The sequence below is a fragment of the Lolium perenne genome, chromosome 7 (genome assembly GCF_019359855.2).
Source record: "Lolium perenne isolate Kyuss_39 chromosome 7, Kyuss_2.0, whole genome shotgun sequence".
In the NCBI taxonomy this organism is placed as follows: Eukaryota; Viridiplantae; Streptophyta; class Magnoliopsida; order Poales; family Poaceae; genus Lolium; species Lolium perenne.
Window position 1 is genome coordinate 315492255 of NC_067250.2, and position 18889 is coordinate 315511143.

General features: G+C 45.4%; 2 protein-coding genes across 2 annotated transcripts; one reads left to right on the forward strand and one right to left on the reverse strand.

The window, feature by feature from the left end:
• The first annotated feature begins 1521 nt into the window (after positions 1-1521).
• LOC127317829 (laccase-15) lies at positions 1522-4756 on the forward strand. The gene is made up of 6 exons (XM_051348419.2): positions 1522-1813; positions 1916-2067; positions 2172-2413; positions 2508-2627; positions 3412-4452; positions 4552-4756. Exons 1-6 carry the CDS (start codon positions 1694-1696, stop codon positions 4686-4688), a joined length of 1812 nt encoding a protein of 603 aa, XP_051204379.1. The 5' UTR covers positions 1522-1693; the 3' UTR covers positions 4689-4756.
• A 3413-nt stretch (positions 4757-8169) lies between these two features.
• Positions 8170-8697, reverse strand: LOC127314996 (uncharacterized). The gene has a single exon (XM_051345538.1). It carries the CDS (start codon positions 8695-8697, stop codon positions 8170-8172), a length of 528 nt encoding a protein of 175 aa, XP_051201498.1.
• Between the last annotated feature and the right edge of the window lie 10192 nt (positions 8698-18889).

Consider the following 18889-nt stretch of genomic DNA (forward strand, 5'->3'; position numbering starts at 1 on the left):
TTCAGCTATGGATTTATCTTTTTCGGCTCAATGGATTTATCATCTTCGTCTTACTGGATTTATCTTTTTCGGATTCATCTTACAAGTGAATTTATTCGGGTTTATCTATATGAATATTACTGGTTTACTCTTATACAATACTACCCGATGCGTTTCCGGGTCAATGGATTTATCTTCTATGGTTATTACTGGATTTATTTTCTTTGGGTCAATGGATTCATCCTCTATGATATCAGCGGATTCATCTCAAATACTTCATCCCAGAACTTGTAGTGAAGTATTTCTTCGACCTTCGGAAGTGGTCCCAAAAAAAAAACAAAGGGCTAGGTAATTCTTGACTTATTGAGTTATTCTTTTTGCTGATACCTTGTTGCTCTTTTGCTCGTTTATTAGGAACTTGTTTTCAGCTGTATTTGAAGGCTCCATCAGATGTTTTTTTTGTCGGATTAATAAATTCCATTTCGCTCAAGCAGGGGATAAATGAGGGGGAGCAGAAATGGATTAGTGCTCACACATGATGGAAGAATCAGAATCCATGGTGGTCATTAGGGATAAGAAAACTCACGTCTTGAAACCAGCTCGGATTAAAGGAAACATATATTACTGGTGCCCAAAGTCATAGATGTTGATACGGAGAGATTATGCCAACAGCCGTCTTCCAGTCAGAAATAAACTTGTACACCCTTTTCCGTGGTGAAATCGTACTAGACTAGCTATGCTAAAAAAAAGTCAATATATGTAAAAAGTCAGCGGTAAGAATATAAATTGTTATGGATAGGTATGCCAATTGGTGAGATAACAAAAAAATCCGTAAAAATACTGACATGGGCATGAACAACAGGAAAGCAGCAGTATGTGATCTCTTTGGACTTGTGAGAATTAAAGGATTGAAATAGACAATTTCTTGAAATACACTTAGCTTAATATGTGCTATGTCATAGGTAGTTTAAATTTGATTCAACTTATGATTGTAAAACATGACAAAGTATTAGCCGCACAATCGCGTAATGCGTGCGGCGAACACGAGTTAACACGTCATCTAGCAAAGGAGAGGAAAAATTGGAGAATTCAAATGGTATGGTCGTTGTTATTCACAAGCAAAATATGTCACGCAGTTGGAATCCTGTACGTGTGCGATCGTACGAGAGAAGAAGATAGTCTCCCAAAAGACCAAAGGGGGACAAAGACGAGTTTTGCAGTGGTGATGTGTGAACTAATAAGTAACATAGTACCAAGACATAAAAAGGGATTAGTTGCGCAACTGTACGTGATACCAAATAGACAACGTAACCCTGAATTTGATCTTAAAAAATATACTCCTAGTCGTCAACAACTTTCAGTAAAGGAGAAAAGTCAGTGCCGGTAGAGCATTTTGGCAACAATCTCTTGGGATTAACTAACAATACAATCAACACCAAAAGCATGGGTTAAGTTGGTGGTGCAAATAACTGTATATATACTATACGACGTAGTAGCGTTGATCGACCGCTACCGCCCGTTAATTTTTAATTCTTCCTCTCTCCGACAATCTGATCTCGTCCGGTCAGCCATTGCAGACGGCCGCTCAGCTCGGGTGTTCTATCTCCAGCTAGCATCAACACTACCAACTTACCATGCATGCATATATAGTGTTATATATATAAAAAGTGGTTTAGCGGCTAGAGAAACACAGCTATGTTTCTTCTTGGCTGTCATGGCGAAGCTCTCCATGGCGGCCTCCAACGACCTCTGCATCATGGCCATTGTTGTGCTGGCCGCAGTGGCGGCTGCTGTCGGCGACGGTGAGGCTGCCGCCGTTGAGCACACCTTCATTGTAAGTTTAGACTATAGAGCGAGCATAAATGCGTGATGATCAATCATCAGTCGATCGATTCGTGCTTGATTTGTTCCAATAATATGTCTGGTGATGGTATAGGTGAGCGAGATGAAGATGACACACCTGTGCAACGAGACGCTGGTCACCGTGGTGAACGGGCAGGTCCCTGGCCCTGCGATCGAGGTCACCGAGGGGGACTCTGTCACCGTCCATGTCGTCAACGAGTCACCCCACAACATAACAATCCATTGGTACATCAAATAATCTTGTGTTTTTGTTTTGCTGATCTTGTTGATTATCACGTGCTTTGCTTGCTAATCTTGTGATTTCATTTGTGATCGATGCATGCATTTAGGCACGGACTGAAGCAGCGGCTCAACTGCTGGGCCGACGGTGTGCCGATGGTGACGCAGTGCCCTATCCGGCCAGGCCACAACTTCACCTACCGTCTCAACGTCACCGGGCAGGAAGGCACGCTGTGGTGGCACGCTCACGTCTCGTGCCTCCGGGCGAGCCTGCACGGCGCCTTCGTCATCCGGCCGCGGCACGCCACCTACCCATTCCCCAAGCCCGACAGGGAGATCCCCATCGTCATAGGTTAATTCCTGCTTGCAAATCAATTTGGCGTTGCATCGATCGGAATCTGAGCTCGAATTGTGAATGATATGTTGGTCATGCATGGCATGCACAGGTGAGTGGTGGAACATGAACCTCGCGCAGTTGGCCAAGAACATGGGGGATGGCTACTACGACGACTCCTCCAGTGCAACCACGATCAATGGCAAGCTTGGGGATCTCTACAACTGCTCAGGTAATAATTAATCACGTGTTTTAGATAATACACACGCAATGCTTTTTAAGCATGCATTTCGTGATAAGATTATCGTGTGATGGTGAGAGTTTACGACCGTTTGAAGTTGGTTAAGATTGGGTGTTATGGTTGGACTGTTTGGGAAGAAGGAGGATACCACTTGGGTCTTCGTTTTGGGTACTGATTCCTCGACTCCGGGGAGAAATTCCCAGGTCTGACCTTAGCTGGTTATGTCTGACAATGATCTTGTTGAAGACATTGTTTGAGATTCGAAGAATTGTTCTCTAGGGTGAAAAACAAAGGTCTAACTTTGACTAGTTGGACCGTGGCAACAATAGTGTGCGGTGCCCTTGCACGCCGTTTCCTTGTTGGAGACGTTGTTTTTAGAGAATCTTTTTTGTAGTCCAAGTGATACTAGGGTAGTGTTCAGTTTTGAAGATTAAGATGTGTGGTGTAGTTCGCCGCGACATGTCATATGTTGTCTGTCATTTTTTTTATTTTCTTTTACAGGCTGTGTGCATCTTAGTTGTGCAGAGGTCGAAAATGATTTTAGTTGATTGTATCATCTTGATGTAATTGTCTAAGATTGATAAAGTTCCCTTATCGAAAAACACACACACATTCTACTTCAAAAAAATCGGAGCATGTCCATGTCTAAATATGCTACTCCATTTCCCTTTATTTCCCAGCTGATATATAGTGAAAAATATTGGACCATATATGTCCATGTCTAGCTAAAAGGTTATTACTTTATCATTTTTGTTCATTTGAATTCAACTTGAAGGGGTCGTGGAAGACGGCTTCGTGCTGGACGTGGAGCCCGGCAGGACGTACCTACTCCGCTTCGTCAACGCCGCGCTCTACTCCGAGTACTACGTCAAGATCGCCGGCCACGAGTTCACGGTGGTCGGCGCCGACGCCAACTACGTCCGCCACTTCACCACTGACGTCGTCACCATCGGCCCCGGCGAGACGCTGGACGCGCTTGTGGTCGCCAACGCGACCCCCGGCAGGTACTACATGGTCGCCGTCGGTGGCCAGGCGCCCAAGCCCGACATCCAGATCCCCGAGACCCGGTCGAGAGCGACGGTGCGGTACGCGGTCGGCGCCGGCAACGGCGATGAGGCGCCGCCGCCGGTGGATCCGGAGATGCCTGACCAGCACGACTACATGGTCTCCTTCAACTTCCACGGCAACTTGAGCAGTCTGAGCCGTCCGAGCTCGCCGCCGGTGCCGGCGACTGCTGACGAGAGCCTGTTCGTCGTGCTCCGCATGGGCTCCATCTGCCGCCGAGGCCGGCTGTCCTGCAAGAGGAGCGGGAGCAAGGAGTCAATCATCGTGGAGACGATGAACAACGTCTCCTTCCAGCTCCCCGCCGCGGCGGCCGCCACGCCGCTGCTGGAGGAGCTCTACTACGACCACCACCGCCACAACGGGACGGCCGGCGGCGACGGCAGCGGGCTTGACCAGCTGTACACGCTCCCGGACAGGCCGGCGAGGCCGTTCAACTACACCGACCGCGCCCTGATCCCGTGGGGACCCAACGAGGCGTGGCTGGAGCCGACGGAGAAGGCGGCGGTGGCGCGGCGGTTCCGGCACGGCGCGGTGGTGGACATGGTGTTCCAGAACGCGGCGGTGATGGACACGGACAACCATCCGATGCACCTGCACGGGCACGACATGTTCGTGCTCGCGCAGGGGCACGACAACTACGACGCGGCGAGGGACGTGGCGAGGTACAACCTGGTGGATCCGCCGCTCAAGAACACGGTGCTTGTCCCCAGGCTGGGGTGGGCCGCCGTCCGGTTCGTCGCCGACAATCCAGGTGCATGAGTAATTTGCATTGTTCATCCAATGAGAAGTTGGAAATTAGTATTTGCCATGGGATCTTAATTACATGGTTTTCTCTCGTATATTTTTGCAGGGGTATGGTACATGCACTGCCACTACGAGCTTCATGTGACCATTGGAATGGCGGCTGTGTTCATCATCGAAGATGGGCCGACATTGGAATCAGCTCTTCCGGCGCCGCCTGCAGATTTTCCGAAATGCGATCGATAGATCACCAGTGTGGCAGGAAAAGGAGTGATATCTTGGACAACATTATATAGACACGAGATTGGTTTTTTTATTATTACTAGCAAAAGTGCTCGTGCGTTGCAGCGGGTTATTATTTATTAAAACATAGCCGTCTAATAATTTTTTTATTAAATAGATGAGAATCCAATAGTACTAAAAGATAAAGCAAATCATAAAGACAAAATCGAAAAATAGTATCAACATTAGAAAAAGACTCTTTTTTTTTTAACTCAACCTGATCATCCCACGTATCGCCACCAATAAATAATTCATGGGACATTAATAAAGAACCAATGTTTATATGCAAACCAGGGCCGGTCCATACTTATACAAGGCCCTGGTGCGAAATGACACCAAGGGGCCCCTTATTCACACATAAACTACCGGATTACTATATATTTCGTAAAAAAGTACTACCTTTGGAAATATTTGCAGTAGTACTTCCTTTGTTCCATAAAAGTTATTTTAGATTTTTTAAAATTTGGAAATATTTGCACACTATCTAATCCACGACAAGTTTCATAGGACGGCGAGAGCACTATTCAGTACATGGCATGGAACCAAGATCTTTTAACTCTATAAAACTGACACCAAATAGTTTTTTTTTGTATTTACAGATGAAGCGAATTAATCTTGATAGTTAGCAATCATAATAGTTCCACAAAAAGGTATCTTTCCAGAAGATGCACATATCACCAAATAAGTTATACAAGTTGCATAAGAGGTGGTCAACAAGAGAACTGAAGCGCGCGTGACTCTATTCAGGTGTAGCAGAGAGAGACTTGATTTGTAGCACGAACATGGAAACCACAGACGATTTTCCCACTTTCTCCTGAGTTGTAAGGAACTAATCACTCATTCAAATCCAATCAAGACCTACGAAATTAGGCAAAACGGAAATCAAGTGTTCAATTTGGTTTCTTTTGCCTATGCAAATCTTGGTTTCTTGGGATGAAGAAGAGAAGAGGGAGATGAGATATTCGTCAGATTGAGGTGCGGCGAATAAAGAGCTAGAGCTTGCCATCTCCGTAGAATCAAATGGCTATTTGATTGGGAACGGTTGAGAGTTGCAGGGAAGATACCGGGGAACGATGGGGCCGCGTCGTTTGCCTCCATTAATAGCTGGCCTCACCATCGAAAAGGCGCAGCGGCGACACCATTCTCAAGATGATATGAGCCTTGAGTACAGGAGCGAAAATGGTACAATACAAAATTTACAACTGCTGGTATCAAACTGGAGTACCTGGGCTGGGCCCCTTGCTCGTGAGGGCCCAGTGCGGGCGCACTGTTTGCCCGGCCTATGGGCCGGCCCTGATGCAAACTGACTCAATAGTAATGAGCCGACACAAGCATACAGCTCGCGTTCAGGGTGCCACAAGAAACATGCATCCGGCGTCCGCGATTGGCCGTGCCCAAGCTAACCAATGCTGCTATGTGCCTCGTGTATGGCCAGCAGGCTTATATGCTGCTGTTCTGCAACTCATCGAGCAATCTGCTTATTCATCACAAGCACGTCTTCAACTTTTAAAAGAAAAGCAGTAAACATGAGGAAGACAAACCTAAATCGCTGATCGTAAAACACAGATAAACTTTATACTTTGCACATGAAACTATAATTGAAAGCCACTACCAAGAACAACACCTCTGGCACAACGTAGGGCTGTGTGTTCGTGTGCCTTGTTTACCCTTAGCAGTGGCCGCGTCCGAGCTCACATTGTGCCGAACCTCCTAATTCAGACCAACACGGCAGAGGATGTTGTCTGTCCGCGAGCTCATCCAGATCAGCAGGTCCAATCTTACAGCGATGATGATGGCATAGAACTAATCTGCACTTGGGAAGTTTGTGCACCGTGCGAACTCCGTAGAGAAAGGCAAATGCAACTGCGACATTGACGATCGTCGAGGCCGTGATACCGCAGGCGCAGGACAATGTATCTGCATGGCGCGGCGGACGACGACATTGTCAGGCACCCAAATTGATGCACTGTGCCAATTCAATTAGGATTCAGGAGAGCAGGCACAAGACCAACCAAAATCTAACAGAAGTAGCATGTAAACCACATCTGCACTTTTCTCTCTCCTCCCGATGCACCCAGCACCGAGAAAGCAACAGCCGGTCACCTCTGGCCACACACCGTGAAGCGTTAGCAAGGGCGACAGCCTCCGCTCCAGGCCAGGCCGATAGGTCACCCGCCTTCTCTTCTCTGTCAAGGACGTGCTGCCAGCCATGGCGCAGCCGGACGCAGCCGTCAGCTGCTCGCCGCCATGCTCCATGAACTTTCGATCCACGCGTCCTCCTATCCTGCCCCTGGCACGACGTACGTCGCTGCTAGAGCCGAGTGTAGCTCATCGGTGGCTCCAAACTGTAGAATAGGAGGCTCGATTCTCATCGCTACCGGACACCACGGAGACCTGTAATCACGCTCCCACCATGCATCCTCGAGTTGGAACAGCGCAGCAGGCACACCCGCATAGCCACAACTCCTTTAAAGTTCGAGCTACTTACGTGCTCATTGTCCTCTGCTATGATATCGGGAAAGACGGCACCGGCGCGCCGCGATCATGTCGTCGCGGTGATACCGAAGACGGCCAGGGCAGCGCGATACACCTTGTCCCTCTTCAGCGGCGACGTGCATGTTGCCGATCGATGAGGCCGCCGGCTTGTGCGTGATCTCAAAGCGGTCCATCGCCATCAGAGCTGATCGTTTTGATCGATTTGATCAATCGGCTCGCTGTACTCGATGAGGCCGCCGGCTCATGCATGATCTCAAAGCCAAAGCGGTCGATCCCATCAGAGCTGAGCGTAAAATCAGGTGGATTTGATCAATCTGGCTCCCATATTTATAGGCACGGAGAAGGCAAGAAAAGATCGTGTCTTGTCCGGCGCGTTTATGATCTCTGAGATTGAATACTACACGTTTTATGTTTGACGAGCGATTCCTTTCCTTTAATCGCGAGCGTTGGTCGCCGGGTTTGTTTCATTTCTTCATGTGTAGATTGGGCGTTAGGTTGAAACCGAAAATAATAATGATTAGCTACGATGGACAGAGGAATCAGGCCAGGCCCAAGAGCAACGGTGCGGCCCGCCGTCCTGAGCGTTGCCGCATGGCTCTACCGTGCTCGTGCGTGCTCGTGATCGATCAAAGAATATAACCGGTATTTCACTTACCGGTGGCACTGTTGATAATATGCATTTTGGTGGGAGGATAAAATCGTCTAAAAAATGTTGGACGACAATTTTGGCAGAAACCTTACTCCCTTTATTATTAGGTATAGACTTTTGATAATTTATCCAAGGGGTGTGTGAATTTGTCAGCCCCCATAGAGCTGCAGTTTTTCTAATATTTAACATTTTGATTCCACTTTGGCACAAACAAATTAAAGTCCCAGTGGACAATTTTTAAGCAGTTGAAAATTAAAAGTGTCATAGGGGGACCTGGATGATCCGGGGCGGAGGGAGACATCAACCCGGCGGCGACCTGCTCTGACGCGGGGAATCCTGGATGCGGTCATCCCAAAGACCGTGCACATCTCCAGGCTCGCAAAATACTAAGATCGTTACGAAGAGCCTCCTTAGTGAGGCTGGCATGGCGAACTGCTCCGACTCGGTAAGACACTCGTCGAGCGTGTTGTCGGCCTCGATGAGACCCCTCCTCTCGGCGGCCTCACGAAAGTTATCGCATAGCACACCGTCCACTGTTTTGAGATCTTCGAAGGACCTTGAGCCTGGTACGTGGTTTAGTAGCACCCTCAGAAAGTACCGATCCCCCTCAACAGGATGGGCTGACACGATCCGGCCTACTTGTTGACCCTTGTCCCTTTTCTTCCAGTATTTTGCTTTTTTCCATGTGAAGCTTCTCGGAAAATCTTTGTAAAGAATATCCCGAGCCCATGCGTGCTCCTGGTTAGCCACGAAATACTCAGTCAGCATGGATGGGGTCTCTCGGGCAGCAACGTCCTTTAGGTTGTCTCCTGCTTTGAACGTGACCATTTGCATATTTTCGAGATGAAGCGGAAGTGGTAGGGCCGATGGGTGGTTCTCGCATAGCTTGAAGCCGAATATCCTCCACATGGCCTCCGGTGGAGTAACCCACCTCGCGTCAACGAATCTCTTGACCTCATCTATGTTAACATCGGCGTCCCGATATTGAACGAAGTTTGATTGTGGCCCTTGTATACGTACTTATATAGGTACTTGACGGACTTTATGCTAGAGCACACCTCCATGTTGGTGTGTCAGTCAAACATCCGCAAGAGGTAGGGGTTGTAAGGCACAACCCATCTGTTGTCTAGCATCTGGCCTCGGACATTCGCAAAACGACCGTACTTCCGTCTCCGATAAATGGGTTATGAGTCCTTCCCCCGTACGGTGGTTTCGTTGAATTCCCGTGGGTACCTACACTTGCACGACCCATCTTGCATGCACACGTTGTTTAGTTTGAGGACACTGCATGGGCCGTGCATCATATGCTTCACGACTATGGCGTATAGCTCGGGGTACTTATTCTTGTCCGGGAGCTCGGCGGATATGACGCGGTCGTACTGCTCTGGCACAATAAGCTTATATTTTGAGTCCATATCAACAGGAAATGGGCGTGCGGGAGGCCCCTCTTCTGGAACTCGACCACGTAGACGTAGGCCTTCACAACGCCCAAAATATGCTTCTTGGTCAGCATCTCTTTCATCTTCTCCAGCTTGGCCCTAAACACTCGGACCACAATGTTTGGTCGGTCCTGAGAGGTTTGTCCTGGAAGTAGTGCATCATGTATCTCCTGCCAGTTAGGGTTGCAGGTCATCGTCAAGAAGATGTCAGGCTTGCCATACGTCTGGACCAACGCCATGGCGTCCATATGTCTATGCTTCATGTCTCGGAAGCCCTCTTGAAACTTCCACAGGAGAACAATCCTTGTGCCAACAGCGCTTGCACAAGTCTCTCCGGCCGTGATGCTATCCACAATTCCTTTATATAGATCCGCACGTATCTCGGGCTGGTGGTCCCTAAACCAACTCAGCATGCATCCCTCAATCTTTATGTACATGTCGACTGCAAACTGTTGGAACAGACGCCCGCCATGTAGTATGGGGTTGAATATAGCCGGATGCCTCTGTAGTCGGTAACAGTAGTAGTCCCTAACGGAGGCAAATATATGGCCACCTCCATCTGTGTGAGACATAAAAACAAGGTTAGGAAAAATAGGGGAAGGATAGACAGAAAATGCAGAAGTGTCTTGAACAGCTGGACCTTCTTCGTCACGGTCCTCTCTTGACTTTTGCGCAGCGTTCCAAGGCGTATCACGTTTAGGAAGATTTGGATGCCAGCCGAGCTCCCCTTTGGGGAAAAAGAGGGGTACGAGAGCGGGTCATAGCATCCTTGTGTGGCCTGTATACTATGCCTCTCGTTGTTGTCACCGTAGAGGATAATACTGCGCTTGAATCTATTTGTCAGGTCGCTCCCCTCAACCCAGATCGCAGCCACCTTGGATGACAACGGTAAATTATATCTCCGTTGGTCTAGCTTCTTGTCGGTGTTCAGTTCTATAAGGTAGTTCTCGAGGTTGTCCTTGTAGGCGCCCAAACTCCTAAACTGCTCGGAGTAGGGGTTTCCTCTTAGTATGTCCACAACCTTCCGAACGACCTCTTGGTCCAAATCCTTGGTGGCTTCCTTGCGATGGATTAGGCTGGGATCATCGTCGTAGAAATAGAGTTGTAGATGTTCCGGGCGAGAGTTTGGCCCGAACGAATGCATGTTGTGGTATACACGAAGTCAGAAGGATCGATAGATTCCGCACCATATGTGTCAGTCGATATATTTGGGTCCATGTCATCATCATCGTAACCTACATGCATATGATGTAACATCAGTATGGTCATATTACATCGTAGTAGAGGACCAGTGGAAAGGTTGGCTACCTTCACGATCAAATGTGCAGTACTCGTTGTCCGTGAGGTCGTCGAGGATGGCATTCTTGTCCATGATACTGCTAAGAAAGGCATCGATGTCACCTACAACATAGTCTAGTCATTAAGTTTGATGCTTTAATGTGCCCATGCATAAAAGGAGTAAAGATGGGTGTGTTACTGTCGGTCCCAATGGTATACGCAGGTGTGTTCATTGAAGGGGATGCGGGAGGTGAACCACCTTTGTTGAGTGAAGCACGAGCACTCACTAATGGGTTGAGAGCTATATCTGGTCGCTGCGTTGCGATGGATTCGGCGCATGGAGTGTCACGCTTAGCAGCGGCATTTGCCTTGCGTCGAGCCAGCATTGATTGCCTTTGTTCTCCAGTTATTCTATGTCGATGTACTCTTCGATGTACATTGATGGCTTATGTTTGTTCAGTTGTTAGATTTTGCCTACTCTCTCTTCGGCGAGCATTCTCTTGTTGCCGCTCAGTAGTTGTTAACACTCGCCTATTGGCGCGTCTACGTGCATTAAGCTCCTGCCTCTCCTCAAGAGTTAGACTCCGCCGATGAGCTCTTTGATGATCACGTGATGCCTGTCGCCTTTTAGCTCGTATATCACCTACTCAGAAGTAATTACTGATTGGTATTGAAATATCACATACATGTAGATTTTAATGATAAGTCTATACCGTTTGCGCTATCTCCAATCTCTGGAGCTATTGTGAGTGTGCCAGTTTGTTGACGAGCCATCTTACGGACCTAATGCTTCTTCTGGTAGGGAGCTTGTGCTGCAATAAGATAAAACCACATTCACGTACTGCCTGCTGATACGTCTCCAACGTATCGTTAATTTCTTATGTTCCATGCTTGTTTTATGACAATACCTACATGTTTTATACATACTTTCTGTCATATTTATGCATTTTCCGGCACTAACCTATTAACAAGATGCCGAAGAGCCAGTTGCTGTTTTCTGCTGTTTTTGGTTTCAGAAATCCTAGTAAGGAAATATTCTCGGAATTGGACGAAATCAACGCCCGGGGGCTTATTTTTCAACGAAGCTTCCAGAACACCGAAAGGGAAACGAAGTGGGGCGACGAGGCGCCGCCACACTAGGGCGGCGCGGCCCAAGGGGGGCCCGCGTGGCCCTAGCGTGTGGCCCCCTCGTCAGCCCTCCGACTCCGCCCTTCCGCCTACTTAAAGTTTTCGTCGCGAATACCCCAGTACCGAGAGCCACGATACGGAAAACCTTCCAGAGACGCCGCCGCCGCCAATCCCATCTCGGGGGATTCAGGAGATCGCCTCCGGCACCCCGCTGGAGAGGGGAATCATCTCCTGGAGGACTCTTCACCGCCATGGTCGCCTCCGGAGTGATGTGTGAGTAGTTCACCCCTGGACTATGGGTCCATAGCAGTAGCTAGATGGTCGTCTTCTCCTAATTGTGCTATCATTGTCGGATCTTGTGAGCTGCCTAACATGATCAAGATCATCTATTTGTAATGCTACATGTTGCGTTTGTTGGGATCCGAGGAATATTGAATGCTATGTTATGTTGATTATCAATCTATCATCTATGTGTTGTTTATGATCTTGCATGCTCTCCGTTATTAGTAGAGGCTCTGGCCAAGTCGTTACTTGTAACTCCAAGAGGGAGTATTTATGCTCGATAGTGGGTTCATGCCTCCATTAAATGCAGGACAATGTGAAAAGTTCTAAGGTTGTGGATGTGCTGTTTCCACTAGGGATAAAACATCAATGCTATGTCTAAGGATGTATTTGTTGATTACATTACGCACCATACTTAATGCAATTGTCTGTTGTTTGCAACTTAATACTGGAAGGGGTTCGGATGATAACCTGAAGGTGGACTTTTTAGGCATAGATGCATGCTGGATAGCGGTCTATGTACTTTGTCGTAATGCCCAATTGAATTTCACACTACTCATCATAACATGTATGTGCATTATCATGCCATCTTTATTTGTCAATTGCCCAACTGTAATTTGTTCACCCAACATGCTATTTCTTATGGGAGAGACACCACTAGTGAACTGTGGACCCCGGTCCATTCTTCTACATCGAATACAATCTACTGCAATACTCGTTCTACTGTTTTCTGCAAACATCATCATCCACACTATACATCTAATCCTTTGTTACAGCAAGCCGGTGAAATTGACAACCTCACTGTTAAGTTGGGCAAAGTACTTTGGTTGTGTTGTGCAGGTTCCACGTTGGCGCCGGAATCCCTGGTGTTGCGCCGCACTACACTCCGCCGCCATCAACCTTCAACGTGCTTCTTGGCTCCTACTGGTTCGATAAACCTTAGTTTCTTACTGAGGAAAAACTTGCCGTTGTACGCATCACACCTTCCTCTTGGGGTTCCCAACGGACGAGTGCTTTACCGTCACAAGCAGCAAAGCTTTTTCTGGCGCCGTTGCCGGGGAGATCAAGACACGCTGCAAGGGGAGTCTCCACTTCCAATCTCTTTACTTTGTTTTTTGTCTTGCTTTACTTTTATTTACTACTTTGTTTGCTGCATTATATCAAAATACAAAAAAATTAGTTGCTAGCTTTACTTTATTTGTTATCTTGTTTGCGTTCTCTATATTAAAAACACAAAAAAATTAGTTATCTGCATTTACCTTATTTTTGTTATCATGACTAGTCCCGTAGTTGTTACTCTATCACCCGAGGAATCAATCTTTACTTTTAAACAAGGGGTGAGGAGAGTTTTAAAGAAGCCTGGTCTAGAGTTTTTGATTCTTATAATAAAACTGAACCTAAAATGACGCTAAGTTTACTTCTTAGTAATTTTTATTTTGGGCTGATTCTTCGTTATAGATATGCCTTAGATGCTGTAGTGGGAGGAGATTTCCTTCATTGTGATGGGGATCAAGCTTTTAATGCCATAAAAAAATTGGTTACATCATCTAGCTCCACTAATAATTTTGATCCATCCCTTGTTAGTATTTATAATAGATTGAACACTCTTGAGACAAGTGTATCTTGCTTAAAAGAAGGGTATGGTCGGATTCGTGAGCATTTTGATTATGTTCCAATAAACTCTGAACCATCAATGTGGGACCCCACTATTAAAGTTACTATTGATGGTAAAATTTTCGATGCTCGTTGTGATATTATGACTGAATTTTGCCTTATGCCTGAAAGTATTTATGAAACTTTGACACTCTGGGGACTTACTGAAGGTGGAGAAGGTATAACTCTCACTAATAACTCTGTTATAATTCCTAAGGGAATAGCTGAAGGAGTATTCACAACTCTTCTTGGAAAAACGGTATCCACTGATTATCTCGTTATTGAATGTGTAGGTACAGGACAAATCACGCTTGGAAGATCCCTGCTGAAGCTCTTCGGAGTAACCATAGATGTGGGAAAAGGCACTCTAAATTCCTCCATACCTGGATGCAATCATATATTCCCCAAACCAAAGAGTAAGAATAAGAGTAAGAGGGGTAGGCGCAGAGCCTCTGGTAAGAATGCCAATTCTTCATCTCTTGATAACACTTGATACACACTTTCTGCGCCTAGCTGAAAGGCGTTAAAGAAAAGCGCTTATGGGAGACAACCCATGATTTTACTTCTGCACTTTTGTTTTATATTTGAGTCTTGGAAGTTGTTACTACTGTAGCAACCTCTCCTTATCTTTATTTTACTGCATTGTTGTGCCAAGTAAAGTCTTTGATAGTAAGGTTCATACTAGATTTGGATTACTGCGCAGAAACAGATTTCTTGATGTCACGAATTTGAGCAGTAGTCTCTGTAGGTAACTCAGAAAAACCTGCCAATTTACGTGAGTAATCCTCAGATATGTACGCAACTTTCATTTAATTTGAGTATTTTCATTTGAGCAAGTCTGGTGCACCTAAAAAATTCGTCTTTACGGACTGTTCTGTTTTGACAGATTCTGCCTTTTATTTCGCATTGCCTGTTTTGCTATGCTTGATGGATTGCTTTATTCCATTAACTTTCAGTAGCTTTGTGCAATGTCCAGAAGTGTTAAGAATGATTATGTCACCTCTAAACATGTGAATTTTGATTATGCACTAACCCTCTAATGAGTTGTTTTGAGTTTGGTGTGGAGGAAGTTTTCAAGGATCAAGAGAGGAGGATGATACAATATGATCAAGGAGAGTGAAAGCTCTAAGCTTGGGGATGCCCCGGTGGTTCATCCCTGCATATTTCAAGAAGACTCAAGCATCTAAGCTTGGGGATGCCCAAGGCATCCCCTTCTTCATCGACAACATTATCAGGTTCCTCTAGTGAAACTATATTTTTATTCCGTCACATCTTATGTGCTTTCCTTGGAGTGTCTGTATGCTTTTGTTTTTGTTTTGTTTGAATAAAGTTGGATCCTAGCATTCATTGTGTGGGAGATAGACACGCTCCGCTGTTGCATATGGACAAATATGTCCTTAGCTTTACTCATAATGTTCATGGTGAAGGTTAAAACTGCTTCGTTAACTGTTATATGGTTGGAAACGGGAAATGCTACATGTGGTAATTGGTAGAATGTCTTGAATAATTTGATACTTGGCAATTGTTGTGCTCATAAGGATCATGTTTAAGCTCTTGCATCATATACTTTGCACCTATTAGTGAAGAAATACATAGAGCTTGCTAAAATTTGGTTTGCATGATTGGTCTCTCTAAGGTCTAGATATTTTCTAGTGAGGGTTTGAACAACAAGGAGGACAGTGTAGAGTCTTATAATGCTTGCAATATGTTTTTATGTGAGTTTTGCTGTACCGGTTCATACTTGTGTTTGCTTCAAATAGCCTTGCTAGCCTAAGCCTTGTACTGAGAGGGAATACTTCTCGTGCATCCAAATCCTTGAGCCAATAACTATGCCATTTGTGTCCACCATACCTACCTACTACATGGTATTTTCTGCCATTCCAAAGTAAATTGCTTGAGTGTTACCTTTAAACAATTCAAAATTTATCATCCCTTATTTGTGTCAATGTTTTATAGCTCATGAGGAAATATGTGGTGTTTATCTTTCAATCTTGTTGGGCAACTTTCACCAATGGACTAGTGGCTTCATCCGCTTATCCAATAATTTTGCAAAAAGAGCTGGCAATGGGGTTCCCACTCCCAAATTAATTAACCTTCATAATTTTGCAAAAAAATAGACATTCCTCCATGGTATGTGATTGTTGGACGACACCCGAGGATTCGGTTAGCCATGGCTTGAGAAAGCAAAGGTGGGGAGGAGTGTCATCTAAATAAAACTAAAATAAAAAGGCACTCCTTCATGGTATGAGATTATTGGCAGGCACCCGAGGATTCGGTTAGCCATGGTTTGTGAAAGCAAGGTTGGAAGGAGTGCCACCCAAAAATAAAAATGTTTCATGGGAGCTGCTCTTTGAAGGTTTGTCTGGGAAGGGGGTTAGAGTGCCCACTACCATTCGTTGACAACAACAAACACCTCTCAAAACTTTACTTTTATGATCTCTTTATGTTTTCAAAATAAAAGCTCTAGCACAAATATAGCAATCAATGCTTCCCTCTTTGAAGGGCCATTCTTCTACTTTTATGTTGAGTCAGTTTACCTACTTCCTTCTATCTTAGAGGCAAACACTTGTGTTAACTGTGCATTGATTCTTACATACTTGCATATTTGCACTTATTATATTACTTTATGTTGACAACTATCCAAGAGATATACATGTTACAAGTTGAAAGCAACCGCTGAAACTTAATCTTCCTTTGTGTTGCTTCAATGCCTTTACTTTGAATTTATTGCTTTATGAGTTAACTCTTATGCAAGACTTATTGATGCTTGTCTTGAAAGTAATTTTCATGAAAAGTCTTTGCTATATGATTCAATTGTTTAACCATTGTCTTTACCATTGCTTTGGATCGCTGCATTCATTACATGTGCTTACAATAGTATTGATCAAGATTATGATAGCATGTCACTTCAGAAATTATCTTTGTTATCGTTTACCTACTCGGGACGAGTAGGAACTAAGCTTGGGGATGCTGATACGTCTCCAACGTATCGATAATTTCTTATGTTCCATGCTTGTTTTATGAAAATACCTACATGTTTTATACATACTTTATGTCATATTTATGCATTTTCCGGCACTAACCTATTAACAAGATGCCGAAGAGCCAGTTGCTGTTTTTGGTTTCAGAAATCCTAGTAAAGAAATATTCTCAGAATTGGACGAAATCAACGTCCAGGGGCTTATTTTTCCATGAAGCTTCCAGAACACCGAAAGGGAAACGAAGTGGGGCGACGAGGCGCCGCCACACTAGGGCGGCGTGGCCCAAGGGGGGCCCGCGCGGCCCTAGCGTGTGGCCCCCTCGTCAGCCCTCCGACTCCGCCCTTCCGCCTACTTAAAGTCTTCGTCGCGAATACCCCAGTACCGAGAGCCACGATACGGAAAACCTTCCAGAGACGCCGCCGCCGCCAATCCCATCTCGGGGGATTCAGGAGATCGCCTCCGGCACCCTGCCGGAGAGGGGAATCATCTCCCGGAGGACTCTTCACCGCCATGGTCGCCTCCGGAGTGATGTGTGAGTAGTTCACCCCTGGACTATGGGTCCATAGCAGTAGCTAGATGGTCGTCTTCTCCTAATTGTGCTATCATTGTCGGATCTTGTGAGCTGCCTAACATGATCAAGATCATCTATTTGTAATGCTACATGTTGCGTTTGTTGGGATCCGATGAATATTGAATGCTATGTTATGTTGATTATCAATCTATCACCTATGTGTTGTTTATGATCTTGCATGCTCTCCGTTATTAGTAGAGGCTCTGGCCAAGTCGTTACTTGTAACTCCAAGAGGGAGTATTTATGCTCGATAGTGGGTTCATGCCTCCATTAAATGCAGGACGTGTGAGAAAGTTCTAAGGTTGTGGATGTCTTTGTTGCCACTAGGGATAAAACATCAATGCTATGTCTAAGGATGTATTTGTTGATTACATTACGCACCATACTTAATGCAATTGTCTGTTGTTTGCAACTTAATACTGGAAGGGGTTCGGATGATAACCTGAAGGTGGACTTTTTAGGCATAGATGCATGCTGGATAGCGGTCTATGTACTTTGTCGTAATGCCCAATTGAATTTCACACTACTCATCATAACATGTATGTGCATTGTCATGCCATCTTTATTTGTCAATTGCCCAACTGTAATTTGTTCACCCAACATGCTATTTCTTATGGGAGAGACACCACTAGTGAACTGTGGACCCCAGTCCATTCTTTTACATCGAATACAATCTACTGCAATACTCGTTCTACTGTTTTCTGCAAACATCATCATCCACACTATACATCTAATCCTTTGTTACAACAAGCCGGTGAGATTGACAACCTCACTGTTAAGTTGGGGCAAAGTACTTTGGTTGTGTTGTGCGGGTTCCACGTTGGCGCCGGAATCCCTGGTGTTGCGCCGCACTACACTCCGCCGCCATCAACCTTCAACGTGCTTCTTGGCTCCTACTGGTTCGATAAACCTTGGTTTCTTACTGAGGGAAAACTTGCCGCTGTACGCATCACACCTTCCTCTTGGGGTTCCCAACGGACGAGTGCTTTACCGTCACAAGCAGCACCTGCTATTGTACTTTTCTGTCCTGACAATAAAGTTGTTCTTAGTAACTTATTTTGGCAGATTCAGTCTAGCTCTACAATCTTTTATGGCTAAATTTTTTGAGGATGCCTGTGCACATATTTGGTCAAAAAGTAAAGTACATACTACCTCCATCCCAAGGCTTAAGGCTTATATTTTTTTGGGGAAAGTCAAAGAAAGTAAAGTTTGACCAAAATTTATCCCATGCACCATGCCATGTCATCAATCCAAGGAAGGCAACCCCGACGAACCAGAGGATGACACATGGACGTCACATGGATTGAAGGGCCCATGGGGACCCAAACCAACTCCAAATCTAACACACACCGAGAATGTTGAAGGAGATATGCCCTAGAGGCAATAATAAAGTGGTTATTATTTATATCTTAATGTTTATGATAAATGTTTATATATCATGCTAGAATTGTATTAACCGAAACATTAGTACATGTGTGATATGTAGACAAACAAGAAGTCCCTAGTATGCCTCTTAAACTAGCTTGTTGATTAATGGATGATTAGTTTCATAATCATGAACATTGGATGTTATTAATAACAAGGTTATGTCATTGTGTGAATGATGTAATGGACACACCCAATTAAGCGTAGCATAAGATCTCGTCATTAAGTTATTTGCTATAAGCTTTTGATACATAGTTACCTAG